Here is a 22,784-nt window from a genome sequence, read left to right on the forward strand (position 1 = left end):
ACATACTGTTCCCTGCTGAGTTTAATAAAAGCCCCCTGTGTTTGTAACAGAAGGCTTGAGGATATGTAAAGAATAAAAATCACCCCCAAACCAGAATCGTTATCATTCAGTATATGCCCTTCTAGCCTAGCACCAGGCTGAGTGCACCATCTTGATTCTTGCCATTTCTCACTGGTGTTGGATTGGTGGTATTTCTAGTGTGCACTGATGTGTGACTATCCTGCTGGTGAGAGCTTTTGTTGGACAGTCCCCTCCAGGCTGATAGGCTGTAAATCACTGGTTTGGGCAAATTCCTCACATGCAGGTCTCCGCTTTTCTCTCTCGTCTGTTCATCCAACACGTACCCACCCCCACCCTGTCCTGCTGTTTAAAAGCGCTCCTCCCTCTTAATCTTCCTTGATATAAACCAACAAAGCCCCCCTTCTTTTGTTAATTTTTGCGGGATTTCCTCCTAAAAGGCTAGCATGCGAAGATCATATGGGCTTTAAAAGCTGAGGAGGGGTAGTGAGACCACCAGCCTGGCACAGCTGAGATGCCAGGAACAAGGCGGATGCACATACTGGTGGTGGTCCTGACAGATGCTAACAGTGCTTTGCATGGTACTAAGCTTCCAACCTACAGAGCCTGGACTCTTGTTCCTCCCCTTTGCCTGCTGAGAGGTCTCCGTGTAACGTCTCCTCCCTTCTCTTATAGGGTGATGGCTGGGTCTACTTCAATCCCCTGTGGAAGGCACACTGACCGGGTGGAGGTGCAGAGCCTTCAGGAAGAGCCCCGTTTTTGTAGGAATTAAAGTGGTACAGTATCAAGGTTCTGTTGGTATTCACTGAGACCGCTTGATATCATTCAAGAAATGGTACCTGAAAAATTCTATACTGTGAAAAATGTACTCCAAACTCTGCTATAGGATTAAGTTTATTCAAGAGCCATTTGGGGCATGTGTGTGTACAGTTGTGAGCTCTTGGCATACTATATGTTCACACACATGCCATTGTATACATGTCTGCTGATTATTACACATGTAAATACTGCACTTACCAAGAGTTAAGTGGGTAATTATGGGCTCCTTTTTATCAATGATTGGCCTTTTCTATTTTTCACTCTGCCAAAAATGTTTTGCACTTACAAAAGTATTCTCACATAGTCAACTCCTGTCAAAAAAAAAAGGGGGGGGGAGAGGGATTGGCATGGTCCAACTGATATCCATCTGGTAGAAAATGGCTCGTTCCTGTCATTTCAAAATTATTGTGATTCCCAGCTCTCATCCCACGGCATTTCACCTGTCCATACTGCAGAAAGATAAACGGCTATTTTCTGCTGAATGGGAGTGAGCAGAAAGCTATTCCAGGTTTATGCCAGAGCCTTTCAGGGTGGAGCACCTCTGGGAGAACCTAGAGCCAGGCCCACCTTGGAGTTTGCCTCTCATCTACTTGCCCCAGAAACTGACAGTTTCTCCTGCTCAAAGCACTAGTCATACATTTTTTTTAGAAGCTGCTGCTTTTACAGTAGAAAACAAGTCATATGGAGACATCACTACTTTTATGATGAAAAAAGGGCTTTAGAAGTTAAATATACGCATGCATATAATTAAACATGCACAACCACAACCTCAATCTTGTATTTAGTTTTGGGGAAAAGAATTTCCTGTTGTTTTTTTTTTGTGTGTTTTTTTTTTTTTTGTTTTTTTTTTTAGTGCACCTCTATCATTTGACCCAAACTCTGCAGCAAGAAAACCACTGTGATTAAGTGTTCCATGGTTTCAGTTGAATTTCAGTTCTCAGCCTTTACAACGAGGTCAAGACACAACTAGAATATAAAGGAAGGAAAAATATAACATTTGATTTTTGCTTACTGCTTATTATTTTATTTTTTACTGTACCACTCTGAAGAATATTTATAAAATCCAGTAGCATGAATGCTTCTCTGTAGTAATACTAACTTGTGCCTTTTGTCTGCTTTCTTAAGACCAAATGTTCACACTTTGTAGATATTAGACAAATATATTTCGATTAAATACTATACCTATCTGTGTCTTTTATTTTTAGGGATTAAAAGTTCTGTTGGAATTGATGGCTCTAAATGAGCTCAAATTTTGTTAATTTGATGTGAACAGCATACATATTTACATCAAAACAGTATTTCAAACATGAGAAATCTACCAAACATTGTGGATATTCCATGACAAGTTTGTAAGAACATTTAACTCATATCTAGTGAATGTTTTATTTTGTGAAAAGTTACTACCAGCAAAGTAGTAATGTAGGCATATTTAGGTGTACAGTCTTACAACACCTGGGAGAATAAGCATTTGGAACCATTTTATTTCTGAGAGGAAAAGCAGAATAAATGCAATTTTTAGTCTTCTCATTGAGGATTTTTTTCTCAAAAGTAATTACTGTGGTGTTTTTAGATTTTCCAGCCTTACTTCAAAGTATAAACTATTTGGTACGTAAAATATAGAGAAGGTTACCTTTTTGGGGGTGGGCTCATTGCCTTTTACAAAATTGTGAAATGTACCCACCTTTTTGACCCCTGGTACCACCACCACCACAATCTTGACTCCTGGAGTATCTCTGAGTCCCTGTTTCAGTTCCTTTAAGGATATATACCCAGATGTGGAAGTGCTGTATCATATGAAAATTCCATGTTTAATTTTTTGAGGACCCACCATACTGTTTTCCACAGTGACTACACTATATTTTGCATCCCACCAGCAATGCACATGGTTTGAATTTCTCTACATTTTCCCAAACATTTATTTTCTGCTTTTTTGTTAATAATAATCTTCTCAATGGGTGTAGAGCACTATCTTAACTGTGGTTTTGATTTGCATTTTCCTAATGATTAGTTATGGTGAGCATCTCATGTATGTATTGGCCATTTGTATATCTTTAGATGAATTGTCTATTTAACTTCGTTGCTCATTTTCTAATTGGGTTGTTTTATGTGTTGAGTTGTAAGAGTTCTTTATTCTGGAGAGCAATCTTTTATTAAGTGTTTTATAAATATTTTCTCCATTCTTTGGGTTGCCCTTTCACTGTTGGTAGTATCCTTTAATGGACAAAATTTTGTTCGAGTCCAATTTCTCTATTTTTTCTTTTGTAGCTTGTGCTTCTGTTGTGATAGCCAAGAAATCTAATTTTATGGAGCTTCTCCCCTATGTTTTCTTCCAAGAGTTTTAGCTCGTATGTTTAGGCTTTTGATCCATTAAAGTTAACTTTTCTATACTATGTTAGGTAAGAGTTCAACTTTGCACATGGTTATTCTGATTTCTTAGGACCACTTGAAGAAAAACTTTCCTTTCCCCATTGAACACCTGTATCAAATATTATTAGACCACCTATGCAAGGATTTCTTCCTGAGCTCTCTATTCTATTCCATTGCCTGTGTATATAGCATCTAGGTTTGTGTAAGTACACTATACGATTGCTCGATGAAACTGCCTAGTGCATTTAGCAGAACATTTCCTTAAGTGTTGCGTGAAGACAGTTATTTTCTTTCTGGTTAATAGAGAGATTACATATAACATGCTAACGTTGTAACAACCCATTTAAAATTAATACCCACACTCAATCGCATATAAAATGTTTTATAGTTCCACCTCTCTGTTGACATTACAAATTATATTTTTATATATTGTGTACCCATTAACATAGACTTATAATTATTTTTCTTTGAAATCCTGTAGAAGAAAAAATGTTATAGCTTTGAGTTTGTCTAATACCTTTCATTTCACCTTGAAAGATTTCATTTCTTGCAGGGCAGATGTAATTGTAATGAACTCAGCTTCTACTTACTTGGAAATCGCTTAACTTCTGGTCATCTTTGAAAGACTATGTTGACAGGTATAGAATTCTTGATCCCAAAAACTTTAAATATAATTGAGCCAAGTGTCTTATGGGAGCTCCCTTTTACATAATTGCTTTTTCCCCCCCTCACTACTTTTGAGATTCTCTCTTTGCCTTTAATCTTTGGTACTTCAATTAGGATGGGTTTTGGTGTGTACCTCTTTGGGTTCATTTTCCTTGGAACTGTTTGCTTCCTGGACTTGTATGGTCTATTTCCTTCACCAGGTTAGGGATGTTTTCCATCATTTCTTCTCCTTTTGGTAACTATGATACAAATGCTGGTATGCTCGATGATGTACCAGAGGTCCCTTAAATTCTCATCACTTAAAAAAATTATTTTGCTGTCCTGATTTGGTGTTTTCTACCATGTCTTCTGCATTGCTGATTTAATCCTCTGCTGTAGTCTTCATTTCCCACAGGTCCTTTTTCATGGTTCTATCTCTTTTGTTGAGGTTCTCGGTGAGTTAGTCTATTCTTCCCTGAAGTTCATTGAGCATCCTTATAACCCGTACTTTGAACTCTGTATCTGGCACACTGCTTTTATTTAGTTCCTTTTTCTGGAGTTTTGTCCTGTTCTTTCATTTGGGACATGTTCGTGTCTTTATTTTGGCTGACTCTGTGTTTGATTCTATATATTAAGTAGATCTGCTACCTTTCCCAGTCTCAGCAGAGGGGCCTTATGTAGAAGGTGTCCTGTGAGGCACAACCTGCCTATCACCTAAGCCAGGCGAGGTGTCTCTTGTTTGCTGTTGGCATGTCAGTGGGTGGGGTTGATCCTCAGGTGCACTGGCTATGAGGACCGGCCCTGGCTACAGCATATGAGCTGTTGTGTAAAGGCTGACCCCATGCAGCAGGAGCTTTAATGGGGCTGAGTTCACCCTTCAGGTGTGTAATTTATAGAGTTGGTTGGTGGTGCTCTAGTGTGGTCTCCTGCAGGCCACTGGGTGTTTGGGGAACTTTACTCTGGAAAAAGGCTCAGGCCACATAAGTAAGTCAGGGTCTCAGGTAATCACCAGAGTGGAACAAATGGTGTTAATGGCTATCTTTAAATGTCTTTATTTTTCCAGATTTTCCTCTGACTTCTCAGAACCTTAGATATTCTCTTGTTCCTCTACCCCCATTTCTTGCTAAAGCATCTCCAGGTCTATAGTCTCTTTTCAGCTTTTCCAAGCCTGAGATCTGAGCCAAGTTAAGTGAAACAGAGACCAGGTCTTCAGGCAGCCCTAGACACATTAGAATGCTACAAGTAAGTGCTCTGCTCCATTATTTGAGAGAGGTCACTAGGAGATAGGTGGCTGCTTTCTCCCAACCATGCTACACTGTGGAGAGAGTGGGGCAAAAATGAATATACCTTACACCCTGACATTTCCTATTACTTTTGAATATGACTTTTTCTTCAGTGGGCATTTGTTCAGTTGCTATAGACCACTGATTGCTTTCTAGAACCCTTATAACACAAGCACAGTGGAAAAATCAAATCACTGCAATGATTTTCCTCATTAACCAAAATCCAACTCAAATAAGAATCAGGTCATTCCTGAGGAGCGAGGGCTCCCAGCACCACATGTGGCTCCCCAACCTGGGGCATCAGTGCTGGGAAGAGGAGTCTCCACAACATCTGGCTGTGAAAACTTGTGGCGATTGTATGTAAGTGAGACAGAGTGCTGCTACAGTCTCAATCGAGGGGCCTGAAAACAGGCTTGCTTGCTCACTAGCACTGGGGGCAGCACCTATATCGGCACCAAGGACATACAGAAAAGCACTGAGTTGGCTAGCTACAGCGTGAGGGGTGGAAATGCTGGCAGGTACCACTGTTCTTTTGTTGAACCCTTCCCCCATTCAACCAGCAGTCACAGAAAGGCACCAAATCTCTGCTCTCCATTAACCTGGCTAACACTGTACACCTCGCTCTGATAATTCCGAGGCCCTAGCCTACTTGCGCGCCTGGTCCAAGCCACCTTTCCATCCACATAAGCAACCTGCCTAGGTTCACGCTTGTGGACGTTCCTAAAATCTCTCAAAGGCCTACCAACCCCAGACAAGCGCAGCTGGCCTTGCATGTCCTGTACCTCTTGCCAAGCACAAGTGACAACCAATTTCAACTAGCACTGAAACAACAAGCTATCCCCAAGTCTGGCATAAGCAATGACAAGTCTTGGCCTGGAACTGTGGTTAGCTTCAAGAGGCCTCAAGCCCAACACAAGCAGCAATGAACCACAGATTGTTTTGTAGATCCCACCAAGTGGCCCATGCCTCACACAAACTGTGGGTGACGTGGTCTGCACTGGAGTCCCTCCAGAACCAACACATCTGGTGGCTGACTTCAGACCACACTAGAGCACAGTAACTTTTACATACCTAGAAGAATTGCTGAGATACGGGGATATGTATCTACAACTGCATCAGCTACTGCTGAACAGTTTTCCAGGGTGATTTCTTCCTGGCAATGTATGAATTTGTTTTTACAATCCTCACTAACACATTTTAGCTACCCTGGTAGGTATGTTCCTTTCCATATATGTAATTAATACTACTTCGGTTAAGGATTAATGAAAATAATTTTTTTTCTTCTAAGACTTTACTTATTCTGGATATTAATCCTATGTCAGTTGTAAGTGAGGTGACCATACATCCTCATTTGCCTAAGACACGTGTGCCTGTATTCCCAGCGTAAATATTAAAAGGTCACTGAACAAAGTTGTGGAACTACATTACCTGACTTCAAGACAATGTGGTACTGGTGTGAGGACACACAAATGAATGAAATAGAGACTTCAGTAGATCAACACGGTTTGTTTTCTATAGTGGTACCAATTAAATGGGAGAAATGTCTTTTCAATAAATAGTTTAAATAAAATAAAACTCACCATAGCCAGGTGTCTCAATTGGTTGGAGCATCCTCCCTTACACCCAAAGGTTGTGGTGTTAATTCCTAGTGAGGGCACATACCTAGGTAGCAGGTTCAATCCTGTCAGAGCATGTACAACAGGCAACCAATCAATGTTTCTCTCTCTAAAAGCAAACATATCCTCAGGTGAGGAATAAAATAAAACCCATTTCAATTAATACATTAAAAGGCCTAGAAATCATTCCCATATAGTCCAAAGATATGAAATGGTAAGTCTCCCACTGACATAGGTCTCTATTTTTTATATTCCTATAAACCGCAAAAAAAGTTGAGGAGGGAGAAGACAAAAATGTATTCAGTAACATAAACTCAATGGATGCGTTTAATACCAGATTAGTGATACCAGGTGAGTCAATAGAATATACAGAATGGAGAGGGATACAGCCAATAGAGGTCTAATTATGCTTAATCAGATCTTAGAGGAGAGCAAAGAGAGAATGGGGCAGAAGCAACATTTAAAGAGATGGATGAGAATTTTTAAAAAATCCCAAATGAAACAAATCCAAAGTTGGACACCTTAAAAGGATAAAAAAGAAACATCACGAAAACATCTTAAGAATGCTAATTGAACACTATTACTAATCAGAGAAAACAGGCTTTAACAAAAAGCACTACTGAAAATAAAGTCTGATATTTCCCCCAAAAGTTCAAATGTACATATACCTGATATGAGTTCAAAACATAAAAAATTGAGAGTTCAAGAAAGAATAGGCAAATCTACATGATTACAATAGTACATCCTTTTTATCAAATAACAGAACAAGCTTCAGGGAGGTGGACACACAGAGGATCACAGCAAATTTTAACCATTTTCAAAGGATTAAAATCAGTGTCTGAATACAATGTACTTAAGGTAGACATTAATAAAGGAATAACTAGAAAACTACCATATTTGAAAATCAAGAAACGTGAGCTCATGGTTCAAATAAGAAAGTACAATGAAATTAGAATAGGCATTAACTAAATGACAGTTTACAACAAAATTTGTTTGAATGGAACTTAAATCTTGTAGTAAATGTATGACTTTAAATTCAGATATTAGGAAAGAAGAAATCAACACATTTAAGTAAAAAGAACACTTCTCCTTTAAGGAAATAAAAAGAAATTAACACAAATTGATAAAACATACTATAGAAAATGTCAACGAAACCATAAACTGAATTTTGAAAGAAAAACTAACAAAATTGATAAAAACTGTGAAGGAAAACGAGGAGCAAGGTAATGAGAAGAAACAAAAACGGATGCAAGAAAATAGAAAACCAATTTTAGGAATGAAGAGGACATCAAATGTGAAATATCCAGACATTAAAATAATCATTAAGTGATATTAGCAGTAATTTTACATTAATCTATTTGAAAATTTAGATGAAATGGTCAAATTCCTTAAACACTTACCAAAACTGACATAAGAAAAAACCAAAACAATCTGTGTCTCTAAAATAATTGAATATATTATTAAAAACATTTGCACAAAGAAAAATCCAGGCACAAATGGTTTACACCAGCAAATTCTATCAAGCACTGATCATTAGTCCAGGAATGCAAATTTAGTTTATACTGTGAACAAAAAGTCTCTAATTCACTATGTTAACAGAATACAGGAGAAAAACCAAAATCATCTAAATAAATTTTAAAAATTACTTGATAAAGCTTTTTCATGATAAAAACTTATTGGCAACTGTGAAAAATATGTTCTCAATCTAATCAAAGATATCCACAGAAAAATCTACATTAAAACACACTTAAAGGTGAAATACCAAAACTTTCCCATGTGAGAGAAGAAAACAAGGATGTTACCTTTTCTACATAGTACTATACTGGATGTCCTAACCAGTGCAACAAAGGCAAGAAAATTAAACATATAACCATTAGAAATTAAACTGCAATTATTCCCCAATTAGGATGGCATTAATAAAAGTAACATGAATATATTAGGATGAGTTTAACAAATTATTGAACACAACCTCAACATATAAAACTAAACTTTCTATATACTGACAACTGGAAAATAAAATTTTATAAGGCAGTATTTATCAAAAGTAACATATACCTTGTAATAAAACTTATGAAAGTGTGCATGACCCATTTAACAGCTATAAAACAGAAATTAAGGATGATCTAGACCTCTATAAATCAAAGAATATACCATGTTCATAGAAGACAATTATTTTAAAAGTGCTAATTTTCCCCGTATAGTTTCAATGCCAATCAAAAGCCTGAAAAGCTTTCTTTTTCTTGTTACTGACAACTTTGTTTTTTTTCATACAAGTTTTAGAACCAAGGGCCACAAACAACCAAGATTTTAAAGAACATAATGGGGAGGGGAGAGGGACTTGCTTTTCCATATCTTAATTATATCTTCAAGTTATGTTAAGTCAACACACACTATAGAATACAACAGAGTTAAGAATACACTTATATTGATACCTGGTTTACTGCAGGAGTACTGCACAGCTGTAGGAAAAGGATGGTCTTTTCAATAAATGGCGCAGGGACAATTAGGTATACACATGCAAACCAAACAAAATCCTAAACAAAAAATTCACACTGCACTCAACAAATGAATTTCTAAGCTAAGTATAAAAGATAAAAACAAATCTTCTGGAAAAGAATACAAGAGACTATCTTCACATCTCAGCTTAGGAAAAGAGCTTTTAAATGGGGGATAGAAATCTGTTGGCACACAAGATTGAATAAGACATTCAAGTAACGAAGAATTCCTAGGCATATTCTAAGAAACGACTCGTACTAATATATATAAAAAAAATCAACAGAAAAATGGACTAGAACTAAAACCTTATAAAGAAGGGGCTTTCAAAAGGCCAACCTCATTGGTAACATAGAAAAGGAAAAACAGAATGAAAAACCACTGCTCAACTGAACAGAGGCAAAGTTAAAGATTGACATGGGCTGATTAGGATGTGATGAACAAAAACCTTCATGTTCTAATTAGCAGTTCTACTTTATTAGGTTAAAACTCACAAAATGTATGAACAGAAGATCCAAGAGAGATGTAAAAGAGTATGTATTTCTACATTTATCCAGAGAGATATATTAAACATTAAAATCAGAAATCAAAGTAATTACCTTAAAAGCAAGGACAGTTGAGCCTTGGAGGGGGAAGTGGGACAGGCCAATGACTGGGAGGGGCTTCTGGAGTGCTGGCACCATTCTGTTCTCCTGACTTGGGCTGTGGTTAGAGTTGCTTGATTTGTGTACACAAAGGTGTGTACATTTTTGTGTTCTCTGTCACACTTCACAATTTAAAAAAAGTTTAAAACAGTAGACATCATAACATTTCCTTACTGGTTTGTCAGTTTCAATTTCCTACATCTCAATTGCACTCTGCTATTAAGTTCTATGTTTATCCATTACTCCACCTACCTCAATGGAATATTATGAACGTCAAGGCAGATGTCTGACAAAACCCACCATTCAAGAAGTAGCGACTGCAAGAAAATTCTGGAGATTGGCCACACAACAATGTAAATGTACTCAATACTACTGAACTATACATTTAAAAATGGTTAAGATTGTAAATTTGGTTATATATTACAATTAAAATTTTTTTAAGGCACAGAAGCTACAGATTTCATGCTCTTATTATAGCTCTTCAGCTATGAAAAGGTGCTGGCCTCTTGGCCATGGCCTAGTGACTCACAGGAAGTAAACTACAAACACAAACTCAATTAGGTAATAATGTAAGTTTCAAAACTGCACATTATCTTTGGACTGCCTCACTGCCTATAATTTATACTACGAAGAACTCAGCTTTGTTCAATTCCAAGATGTGGAACAAAACCAAAAGCTATTGTATTGTCTAAACCTTGGAGGTCTTGATATTTAATACACCCCTCTGTAATGTTCGGTGTTATTGATCATACATGAAATGAATTTAGAGAGCTAAAGAATATTCTGAGCCAATTATCCTATATTCCAATGTGTTTAAACTACTATAATTTTGTTTTTCTGATACAACAGAATCACAAATGCTGTTACATTATGCTGTTTCATTGAGGCAGTCTATTGGACCAAAGTGGTGTTCCCTAAAACTGAGAAAGGTGAGAGACCATTCCTGCTCTTAAAGAGAAAATTTTACAGTGAAGACTTGACAAATTAAATATCACAACTTTATGAAGCAAGGTTTTTGTTATTTTTGTTAAAGTCCTTTGGTGTTTCCCCCCTCACTAACCCATAAAGAGATTGTCATTCTGAGGCAAAAAGAAGGCAAAATAAAATGGTAGGTCAAAGTTGAACGAATCTAGCACTTTTCTAATCATATTCTCTAAATAAAACCTTTGTAAAGTGAACAAGGAAGGAAGAGTGTGTTCAGTGCTCTTAACTCCTTTCAAAAACAGATTTGTAAAAGACAACACACTTAACACAAAATTTGAATTAACTTTATTTCCCCTACAGTCAACAACTTCTCTGCATTGAATTTTAAAGCAACAAATTAAAATCCCCCAAATGACAAGGTATCAGAAATCCAGATTTAGTTACACTTTATTTGTGAAAATGTTCAGCCATCTGTAAAAGAACCATCATCTGGGTCAAAAATGAATTCTATAAATCAAAGAATATTCTACACTTTGGAAAAGAAAATCAGCAGTAACATTCTCACTGAATATTGTAAATTACACTTTTCTTCATAAAAGGTACATACTATTCTGCACTTTTCCACCAAAAGCAGTGGTGTAAGTTATGCTTGTTTGTATAAAAAAAGTTATATCCTGTGGCAGGAAAAACCCTTTCTCTTTCACGTTTACTAAACAACTGGAGAAAATGTTCAAGTCTATATAAAGTTGCCTATAAGCTGGAAAGTGAACATGTTCAATCTCCATTTATATTTTAGTGCATTTTTGACAACTGTCACATCTTTAAGAAAATTCCAATAGCATTACAGAGTGTTTCATCAAATGCTTAAGGGATTAAAACAACATGGAGCAGAGGACAAAATCATTGTGATAAGTGAAACTGTTATAAAATGAGAGAAGTCCAGGCAAAGTTTACAAATCCTTTGTCATTTTGAAGTCAGAGAAAATGAACTTTGTCCACTTTAAGGGTTTTTTCCTTAATCTTTTACATGTAAACATAGTGCTAACCTCAGTGCTGAGATACAAACCCCATAAACCCCATCCTGGTAAGCAACATTCTGTTCAGTTGCCATGATTTCCAAAGGATATAAATTTAGCCCTTGAATGAACAATGTGTAAGATCTACTCTATAAGTACCTGGTGAAAACAACTGCTAACAGCAGCAATAATGTGCCAACATAAAAAAAAACCTATTTGAATCAATTAGTTACTCAGAGGTTCATCTTTGAGACAGCAGCTTCTTCTTAGAGCAAACAGTAAGCAACAGAAAATGTGCATTTGATGAAACATTCTTTGCACTGGAGAAACATGAAAATAAATATAATTCAAAGAAGTATAATTACGTTTCTAATACCTCTTTCTCAGACCTGTACTAGTTTACTAGTGTGGTTCAAGGAGCTTGTATCACATTTTATCATTCGTAATTTATATATTGCTATTTGGGTAATTCAAATAAAATGCAGGTCTTGTAAAAGAATAAAAACATTAATAAGTATGCATGTGCCAGGGACCAAATTAGAGGATTCTTTGGTGCAGTTAGTCCAAATTCTCAGATTTGAAGGATAATATGTACCAATAAAAAAAAATCTGCTGTTAGACATTTACAGCAGTGCTCTGTCTTGCTTCACATTTATAAGTCGAAAACAGCTGTTCTCAATAAGCCAATTTTATTTTTTAAATCAGGCATTGCCAGGAAATTTTGAACATTAACCTGGATCAGTGATGGTTCTGTACCCTCTGTTGTTGTGAAACATGACATGAGCTAAAGGCAAAGACTGGTTCTCACGAGGACAACTGCTTCAAGTTAGGAACCAGAATAGTTATTTAAACAGTCTTCTTAGATATTTTCTTGCCTTTCTTAAAAACGAGCTTATTTTTAATGTAGCCACGCTTCCTTTTCGTAGTCTAAAAAGAAAACAGAACACATGGTGTTAGTGCAGGTTTCCTACAGATTAAAAAAATACACACATGTGGTTTACTGCAACGTGAGGAAGATTCTCTTAATAAGCACTTAGCTCTTCAACAGTGAGTACCACTATCTATGCCAAGTATGCTGAAAGATCCAAGATAAACTGGAGTAGGTCCCTAGCTTTAAGAGAAAAGCAGTACTAGAGCATTCCTCTAATGCATATCACATACTCCTCACCATCAGACGAATGAACCCCCACATCCCCTCTCTACTATAAATGCCTACCTGTAATAATAATTACATTTCTAGGCATGATAGAAATACTAAACCAAAGTATCAGAAAATGTTAATGCTGCTCCTGGTTTAGCCTCCAAGAATGAGCTGTGTGTCAGAAATACAAATTAAGTAACTTTGTACCTATCTACAAAAATGAAAAATAAAATTACTTGACACATTCTACGTTTTAGGTAGAAAAATAGCACTTAAAAATGAAAAAACAGAAACCAAATACCTAGGAAAAAAACACCCCATAACATTCCTTCAGTTTCATAGATCTTTTAAAAATAATATGTTCTTAATACTTTCGGACCCCACTAAAATACTTTCAACACGTTTTCTGGTATAAAAACAAAAATTACTACAAATATGCTGGCAGAGATTACTGCAAAAATGTTTGTGATGTTAGAATCCTATAAGATAAATCAGACAGTGTCTGCCAATCTGACGTATCCACAGATATTGATAAAAGCAAGTATTTTTTGGAAACAAGTAATTTAACGTACCATCAAAGCACTGGGTTAGCAGAGGCTGAAGACTCAAGAGACTGACCCCTCTATTCAATTTTCACATTTAAATACAACTCTTGGAGATTTCAGAAACCTGGGGTACAATCCTATATCGTGTACATTTATTTATGATGTTCAGTTTAAAACAATTTATAATTTTTTCTAACAGGGAAAAGAATAAGGCAAAATGCAATCCTTACTAAGGTTACAAAAATTTGTTGCTGCTAGCTTGGTTCATAATATATGTTATTTTATTTTAACTTAAGGCAAAAAGCAAAAAATTTCAGAGGGCACAATTTTTAAAATTCAAACCAGGTCAAGGAGCTAGTTTCTTTATCATCATTACCTACAGATTTCGAACATGAAACCTCTTCTGCTAGATCATGCAAATGGCCCAGGTCTATGCAAAGTACGTAAAACTGGGCTGAGCCCTCACAGTGTTTTCTTCTCTGTGGGCAGTGAGCCATGCCAAAAAGTGTTTTCTGTAGCCCTGTACTACTGATACTAGTGCCTCAGCCATGTCAGCTTTGCAGCGCAGGAAAACTACCAGAATGACTGCTGTACTCACACGCCCACCCCTAGAGTAATAACCAGGGTGGAGAGAAGAACCAATCAACCAACCAACCAACCAGCATTCCTCTAGTGCTAGTACAAAACAGGTCATAGAAAGCCCCGGAAACTAGAAATTCAAAGTCCATGTTGTTGGCTACTAGAATATAATTTTGGACAAATAAGACAAACTATAAAAAGAGATAAATTTGATTTATCTATTCACTTCTTTATTTAGGGGAATGATGAGAAGACAAAAGAGGTCAGGATTAAGAAAATTTACTATCATCAGACAAGTTCAATGGTATTGTTCTTCAGAAAAAGTAGACCTTAACTGGGCTTAGATGGATTAGGAGTAAACTGCCTTGAGACTAGCAGCATTTGCTTTAACTTCTGCACTGAGGTGACTCACCAGTTTCTCTTACCACATGCCTGTGAGAAACCAGATCATCTGATTTATCATTTGATGTAAAGACTACTACTAATAAATCTGATATGACTAACATATTGAGTGCCAGCTGTATGTGACATTTAAATACATCAGTCTAGATTTGGTAATCTGTATCTGGCATAGAAGTATTCATTTAAAAAGTTTCCATTTACATATCATACAGCTAATAAAAGTTTTTATTTACAGATCACACTTTTATAGTACAAATTGAAATAATCTGCATACTGAATATATTTGAAATATATTTTAAACATAAAAGGATAATTGCTTCAATGACCTAAAATACAGACCCCCCCCCCCCATCCATGGTTTCAATTATCCTTGGTCTGAAAATATTAAATGGAGAATTCCAAATTTTATGTTATTCTGAGTAGTGTGATGAAATCTCGTGCTATCCACTTGGTCCCACCAGGTACATGAATTATCCCTTTGTCCAGTGCCTCCATGCTATATACATTCCCCACTTGTTAGTCACTTAGTAGCCATGCCAGATAACAGAACTGTCACGGTATCACAATGCTTGTATTCAAATAACCCTCATTTGACTTAACAATAGTCCTGAAGCACAAGAGTAGTGATGCTGGTAATTTGGATGTGCCAAAGAGAACCTTGAAAAGCATTTTCTTAAGTGAAGAGGTATCCTATATAATGAAAGGCTAACATGCAAATCGACTGAACGTTGGAACGATTGGTCGCTATGATGCGCACTGACCATCAGAAAGCAGATGCTCAACACAGGAGCTGCCCCCTGGTGGTCAGTGCACTTCCACAGGGCGAGCACTGCTCAGCCAGAAGCCCGGCTCATGGCTGGCGAGTGCAGTAGCGGTGGCGGGAGCCTCTCCCGCCTCCAAGGCTGTCAGACATCCCCCAAGGGCTCCTGAACTGCAAGAGGGCGCAGGCTGGGCTTAGGGACCCCTGCCCGAGTGCACAAATTTCGTGCACCAGGTCTCTAGTGTAAGTATAAGAAAAAAAACCAAAACATAGTTTATACAGAGTTTGTGGTAGGTACTATATGCAGTTTCAGGCATTCGCTGGGGGTCTTGGAAGGTATCCCTCAAGAGTAAGGGTAGTACCAGGGCTACATTAAAGATTTTTGGCATGGCCCTTGCTGGTTTGGCTCACTGGATAGAGCACTGGCCTGAGAACTGAAGCATCCTGGTTTTGATTCCAGTCAAGGGCACATGACCGGGTTGTGGGCTTGATCCCCAGTGTGGGGTGTGCAGGAGGGAGGCAGCTGATCAATGATTCTTTCTCATCATTGATGTTTCTATCTCTCTCCCTTTTTCTCTCTCTGAAATCTATTAAAAAGAAATACATACATACATACATACACACTACTTTTGGCATAGCTCACTCTTGTGAGCAATGTAAACCCAAGCACCTTTCAAGACTTAACACTGAAAATGGTCTAATAATAATGAGTATTATAAGGGTAGTAGCTTAACTTCATATTTCATGACTGCTCATTATTTCCAATTTCTCACAGAGGGCAACCTATATAAATACTCTTTTAGTAGTCTTTTGTAGCAAAGATTAGATCTCTTTCACTTAAGTGAGCAATAATGACCTCCAATAATATACTTTGTATCTTATTAAATATTTATTACAAAAGGACTGTAATAGTTTCATCATCGTAATTCCTGCCAACAAGAATGACAATTACATTTAATAATTATCATCCTAAGATAAATGATTTTTTAAAAATCTGGATTCAACCAACTTAAGCTTATTCTTTAATCAATGATTAATAAAGTAATATTATACTAAAAACAGAACATGAAAATGCAATATAAGTTTGCTTTGACCAAAAGATGAGGAATAGATCATAACTGTATTACTTGAGGGTTTGGCACTCTTAACTTTCATAAAAGTTCAGAAAATGATTGTCACAAACATATCTTACTTTACAAATTAAGTCTTATTAATGGGCATTAGTAAGTTAAAGCCAGAATGCCTCTGGAAAATTGTTTGGTTCACTGTTAACCACTATGCTATCCAGAAAAAGCTGCTGGCTGGGATATCTGAAGTACTCAGTTGGAAAGGAATGCCCTTGGTAACTTGATATTGACTTAGTATGTACTAGTAAGTGATAGTCTTTATAAACCTGGAAAATGGAAATTTATTAGCAATTTTTCAGACAACCATGACTTCACTTGACACCTACCTTCTTTGACAAATACTTCTGTTTTGGGAAAATGTTGGTGACTCGAGGTTTGTGGTCCAGTGTTTCCCTGTTATCAGGAGCTTTCACTTTATATATCCTTACAAGCCAGTGTTCTGATGTAAAGGCCTCCTCCAAATGTTTGAATTTAATGTCCTTGTTTCCAATCTCAGCGTTACGTGTTCGATCAAAACCTGGGGGTGTACGAAAATCCAGCTGCAAAAGTGACCATATTGGATGTTAACCATATTGGAAAACATTCAGAATTTGATTAGAAGGTAGTAAATGTTATCATCAGTGCAAAACCCTCTCCCTTTAAACTAGGAGAACATAATCAGAGTAATATATTGCAACAGTTCTCATTGCTGCTAACTAAATAGGAAAAAAATCAGGGAGAAACTAAATATATCAGAATTAGAATTTCACTGAATCCTTAGAGTGGATAAGAACCCTGCAGGCATTAAAAAAAAAGCAAAACAGCAAAATGAAATCCATCAAAGCCCCTTTTATAGGTATATATAGAGAGAACACATAGAAGGGATGTCTTTTATGCTTCAGGGTCTTACACTATCTATTCTCTCAGCAGGAAAGTTCTTCATTTAGCTATTTTGCATGGCTGGCTCCTTTCTATTCTTTGGTCTCAGTCCAAACACATCTCTTCAAGGAAGAATTTTCTTTTTTTCCTATACTTAAAGATATACTTTGACATAAAATTAGGTCAGTCATTAAAGCGTAAGCTTATTTTTAAAAAAACATACTTTATATTACCAACTAGAGGCCCGGAGCACAAAAATTCGTGCGGGGGGGGTTTTGTCCCCTCAGCCGGTCTGTGCCCTCCCTCTTGCAGTCTGGGAGTCCTCTGGGGATGTCCAACTGATGGCTTAGGCCATAGTCTGGCCACCCTCTGTGGGAGGCAACCGGCAGGCCAATCCGGGAATGGCGCTGGCAGGCTAGCAGCCGTCCCCGTCCCCCATTGCCCCTCTGCCTACTGGCACCCGCCTTGACTGGCCTGGAGCCACCCAATCATTGGCCCCACCCCCACCAACTGGTCATTCCACTGTTCAGTCAATTTGCATATTAGGCTTTTATTATATAGGATTAATACTGACTTATAAAACCTCCAAATATTGTCTTGAAATTGGTTGTAGAAAAGTCTCCTCTGTTGTTTTCCTTATCTTTTACTCTTCAGTAAAAGTTTGTCTTTATTTTAAAAATTACCTGTGTCTTCCACCAGGATATAAGCTGCAGGATGACCTTATCTCATTCAATGTAGCTTTATTTCCCAGTGTTATTTGTCAAATAAATGCAAAAGCATACTACATCCCAAAAGTGGGAACTATAAAGATAAAAAGGCCAAACCAAGGGAAGATTTATGAGGAATTAAGAAAGGGAAAACTGGGGGGAAGAGAGAAGATTTAAAATTCTCAGACTACATTTATGTTGACACAGAGCATAAGTGAATTCAACTTTAAAACAAAACCTAAATCTATTCTAATGAGGGATTTGTTCAGGTATATCTATACAAAAGAAAAGTTATACTTCATGTCTTAAACATATATTATTCTTGAGTAGGGAAGGCATCAAAATGAAGACATGGTGGAAGCATGGCTTACAACTGCTGATAAACTTTTGTTGTTAATCCTCACCGAGGATATTTTTTCCATTGATTTTTAGAGAGTGTGGGAGAGGAGAAGGGAGAAGAAGGGGGGGCGGGGAGAAAGGAAGAATAAAACAAAAAACAGTTTCCTAAGGTGGAAGAAAAATGCCTTCAAAAAGCATGAGGTCAAAAGGAAAGCAAAAGTTGGATTTGAGCCTTAGTGTTAATTAATATTCTGGAAGGAAATCTTTGATCTAAATTTTTTCCCTAATTTTTCACATTTAAGTTTCAGAAATCTAAATTTAATGGAGGAGCATGATGGGGAATTTTAGATAAGCACTTCTTTCTTTATAGCACAACCAAACATCATTATCCTTTTTTAGAGGCAAACAAGACCACTTTTAAAATATTCCCTTAAAAAAAGATTATAGTAAAACTAATGTAACTAACCTGCATTTCCCCAAATCGGTAATATGACATTTTATACATAAGGCAATTCAATAAAGTGGGGGATCCTGCTTTGTCTACACGGAATTCTCCTTGTGGGGTGAAATAGTCACTTTCCTACAAAAAAAAACCAAAAAAATCAATAGTTCATGTCAGTTAAATTTACAGGACCCCCTAATTCCCCATAAACCAGCTTTTAGGGTATATTCAGAAAGCCATATTTAGTTACATATCAAATAAATATTCTATCAGAGGATTAATTTATAAATTTAATGTGATCACTTAAAAAAGCCCAAAATTATCTTGAGTGTTTTTAAAAGCTGAGTCTAGAAACCATTTATAAAATATAAACAAGATTATCTAAGAAAACACAGAAAAAGAACAATACTGTTTGTTGGAGTAAGGAAAGGCAATTAATCCCACCAGATTATAACCATGATATAAAAACCTCAATAATTCAAAAGAATGGTACCAACACCATGGTTTTAATACCAGGTAGATTCACTCTCTCCAAATGCCCCATCCTCACCACAATTACTCCTTTTCAGTTTTCTTTAATTGGTCTTTATTTTTTCATATGAACTCTAAAGTCAGTTCTTTAGTTGGGGGGAGTGTTTAGAAAATTCCTATAGTAATTTTATTGGGATCTATAACATTTATAAATTAACCTCTAACAAAGGCCAATTTGGCACTATAAATAGAAATTCCTAGTCTAGGAATTTACCCTACAAAGACACTTGTACATGGGCAAAGTAATGAGTATAAAAGTTACTTACTGTACCACTGTTTATGAGACTAAAAACTGGAAACAACCTAAATGACCATCAATAGGCACAGGTTAAATAAATCGTGAATGCACTCACACAATGGAATACACTGTGTCAAAGTGAAAAAAAAAGAATGAAAACAGCTCTCCATATTCTAATATAGAAAAATTACTAAGATATATAGTGAAATTTTTTAAAAAAGCAAGAACAGGGTGTATATTTTGCTACTATATCTGCTTGAATAAGAAGCATAAGAAAATAATAAGTGATTGCCATGGGCTTTTTTTCTTTTCAGGGGGAGTGGTGGAGGTTGGTAAAGTTATACTGTATAGCCCTTTACATTTTACTTTTGAACCATTTGACTGTATTACCTACTCACAAACTTTAAAAATACTGAATATAAAAAGCATAGAAATTTAGAATTTCTATATAAATGTTCAAAGCATATATCTGGATACATCACATGTCATAATATTAACACTGCTAAAAAAAATACAAATGAAAATCACATACTGAAAAATAAAATCAAGATTAGTGTAATACAAGGAAATATTTATTAATCAGTTTAGGGAAATGTTACAGCATTTACATTTGAACAGGAAATGTGGGGCTTTACATGACACACATGCATTAATTCTCCCAAAAGGTTCTTTTATTCTGGATCAGTGATGAATCTCACTCTCATTTTTGGGCCTTCATCATTTAACCATTTGTATGCCATAAGTGTCTAGAGATGCAAGTGGCGGATCTTTTTATTTTAAATTAAAAATATCGTGACAATTAACTGGTTAAACCACTTGCTGGGTGCCCATCTTCTAAGAGCTCACAACTGAATGGGAGAGATATGATAGAATCTACCTACAAAACAAGCTGTGTGTGATTTTGATGGTGAGTACACATGGATATACCAGAGAAGAGCTTCTAGAGGGGGGACAAATCTGTGGTAGGGAAGCTATCCCAGGAAAGAGAAGAGTATAAACACCACGTGTTAGATGAGTCAAGGAAAGAAACCACAGAGCAAGTTTCAAGACAGCTTGAAAAGATTGACTGAGTAAAGTAGACTGACAAGAGTGGGGGGAAAAGATGATAGAGGGACAAGATGCCACCAAAGCAAAGTGTATGAAGGAGCTTGGATTTTATACCATGACCTAATTATAGAGATTGTTACGTACCAGCCACTAGGCTGAGGCTTCACCTACATTACTACAAAGTCTCAAAAAAGCATTACAAATGAATTATTCCTGGCATTCCCATTAGTGATAATCTGAGGCTACCTTAATCACCATTATACTACCAGAACCTAGAACAAGACCTAGTGCTCAAAGCATATAATACTGATTGGTGAAAAATAACTTGCTAATAACACCAAGCTGACAGTGGCAGGGTTTTAGTTTTAACTGATGTCTGTCTTTGGTTTTAAGGCCCTTTTCCTTAATCAATCAAAGGCTTTTAAACTGTAAAGTGACATGATCAATGTCATGTTAGACTGGGAGAGGGAATCTAAGGGGCCTTCATCATTTAACCATTTGTATGCCATAAGCATCTACAGACGCAAGCGGTGGATAGCAATTTTAAGGTCACTGTTCTATTTCAGGTTTATGATCATAAGGGTCAGTAACAGAGTGGAAACAATGGAAATGGAAAGAAAGGGCAGAACTGCAAAGGCTGTGAAGGAGTCAAAGCAAAAGTCTTAACAAAAGATTGCTTTGGAGAACAGAAATATCAAGTATGAATTTCAAAAGGTTTAAAATTGGGAAAAGTGCTTATAGTATCTTCATAGTAAATTCAGAGTGAGAGTCTAAACTTGGGAATAAAATAATGAAAACAAATACTATGCAGGTAGCAAAATAAGAGAATTACTTGGACCTGTGAGCTGTCTTAAAACACCTGAACTAACCGTTTCTTACCCGAATGTCTTTTGGATGTTCCCCTTCAGCTATCCTAACCATCCAGAGGAACTTGTTGATGTCATCACCAGAATAGCCAATAACCCCTCCAAAAATAACCAAAACATAATCTACATCCAGACTCCTCATGATTTTATAGGCTGCTGTTTCATTTGAAGACATAGCTTTTCCCACCTACAGAAAAAAATGAGAATGTGTATACTTAGCCCCATAATATGCTAAAAAAGAAATAAATGCACATTTTTACCTTATGAAGGAATGTCAAGAATCTGATTTACATGGAATTCTTTTTATAGAAATGATTTGCTATGAATTCAACAAATTTACTGAGATTTAGAAGCACCTCACTCTCTATAAGGTATAGCAGAAATGTCAAAATCAGAATACATGTTTTAATATTTTGCTAATTATTTCATGAAATGAACATTTTAATATAAAAGCAGGCAAGCTTAAAAGAAATAGAACTTCTCATTACCTCAAAGCCAGGTATGACTAGCAATCTAGCCAGCACAAATATATTCTTCTCCTTAGTCTACCAGACATCTGATAATTAACTACAACACTATTACAAGTAAAACTCATTTGGTTAATATCCACTATTGATTTAAAATCTTTAAAAAACAGAGAGGTGATTACCTTAATTTAGGTAAACTGGTTAACAGAGTGAACATTCCCTGAACACAGTGCATTTCTTTTACATATTTGCAAATAATTATCTTTTTTTTAATCTTTAAATTCTTTATAAGTTAAGGAATTACAAATGTGTCCTCATTCCCCTCCATTAACCCCCATCCTCCCCCACAAATAATTATCTTAATTTATAAAATGGAAAATACAAGTCAAATTTAGTGTTTTAAAAGTTTCAGATTTTTGGTGTTGGAAAAAATAAAAAAAAGTTTCAGATTTTGCCTAATTCTCATAAGATATGAGATCTGCCAGAAATAAGCTTACAATTCTGAATGATACTTAAATAAGTAAATATGCACAACCTGAACCCACTTTATGGAATGAATTGTATAAAGAGAAATTTTGAGAATTCTACAAGCAAAGAGTACATTCACCTCCATTTATCCTTCTTAATTACAAGTAAAGCCTGATTGCTAAGTAATAAAAATTTATAACTTTGATCTGTTGGTTATTGAATTCTTACCAGTGCTATGTGGCTGTTATTCCAGGTATTATTATCCACCAAAGTAGTTCTATTAGCCATTCCAGCTATCTGATAGCCATAATCCCACCAAGACATCACTCGGGCATGTTCATCTGTATTTTGCCTTAGCCAAAAGTAAGCTTCTCTAAAATCATCTAAGATATTCCTGGTGCTGAAAAGAATCACAATATTCTTTTAAATGAGATCTTATAAA

General features: G+C 36.3%; 2 protein-coding genes across 3 annotated transcripts in view; one reads left to right on the forward strand and one right to left on the reverse strand.

Annotated features, from left to right (window-relative positions):
* The window catches only part of OSBPL10 (oxysterol binding protein like 10), a 214,289-nt gene extending 212,354 nt beyond the window's left edge, over positions 1-1,935 (forward strand). For both annotated transcript variants that reach the window (XM_070391824.1, XM_070391825.1), the window contains one exon: positions 694-1,935. In XM_070391824.1, the coding sequence (XP_070247925.1) occupies positions 694-738 (45 nt within the window). In that variant the 3' untranslated portion in view covers positions 739-1,935. The remainder of the gene's footprint in view (positions 1-693) is intronic.
* Positions 1,936-11,131: 9,196 nt separating this feature from the next.
* Positions 11,132-22,784, reverse strand: part of STT3B (STT3 oligosaccharyltransferase complex catalytic subunit B) — a 79,742-nt gene continuing 68,089 nt past the window's right edge. The window contains exons 12-16 of the mRNA XM_070391822.1: positions 22,571-22,742; positions 21,421-21,594; positions 18,750-18,863; positions 16,706-16,918; positions 11,132-12,752 (exon numbers count right to left, since the gene is read on the reverse strand). Coding sequence (XP_070247923.1) covers positions 12,672-12,752; positions 16,706-16,918; positions 18,750-18,863; positions 21,421-21,594; positions 22,571-22,742 — 754 coding nt within the window. The 3' untranslated portion in view covers positions 11,132-12,671. The remainder of the gene's footprint in view (positions 12,753-16,705; positions 16,919-18,749; positions 18,864-21,420; positions 21,595-22,570; positions 22,743-22,784) is intronic.

This window comes from Myotis yumanensis, unplaced genomic scaffold (assembly GCF_028538775.1).
Source record: "Myotis yumanensis isolate MYYU_CA2020_CCGP unplaced genomic scaffold, mMyoYum1.0.hap1 SCAF_14, whole genome shotgun sequence".
NCBI classification, from domain to species: domain Eukaryota; kingdom Metazoa; phylum Chordata; class Mammalia; order Chiroptera; family Vespertilionidae; genus Myotis; species Myotis yumanensis.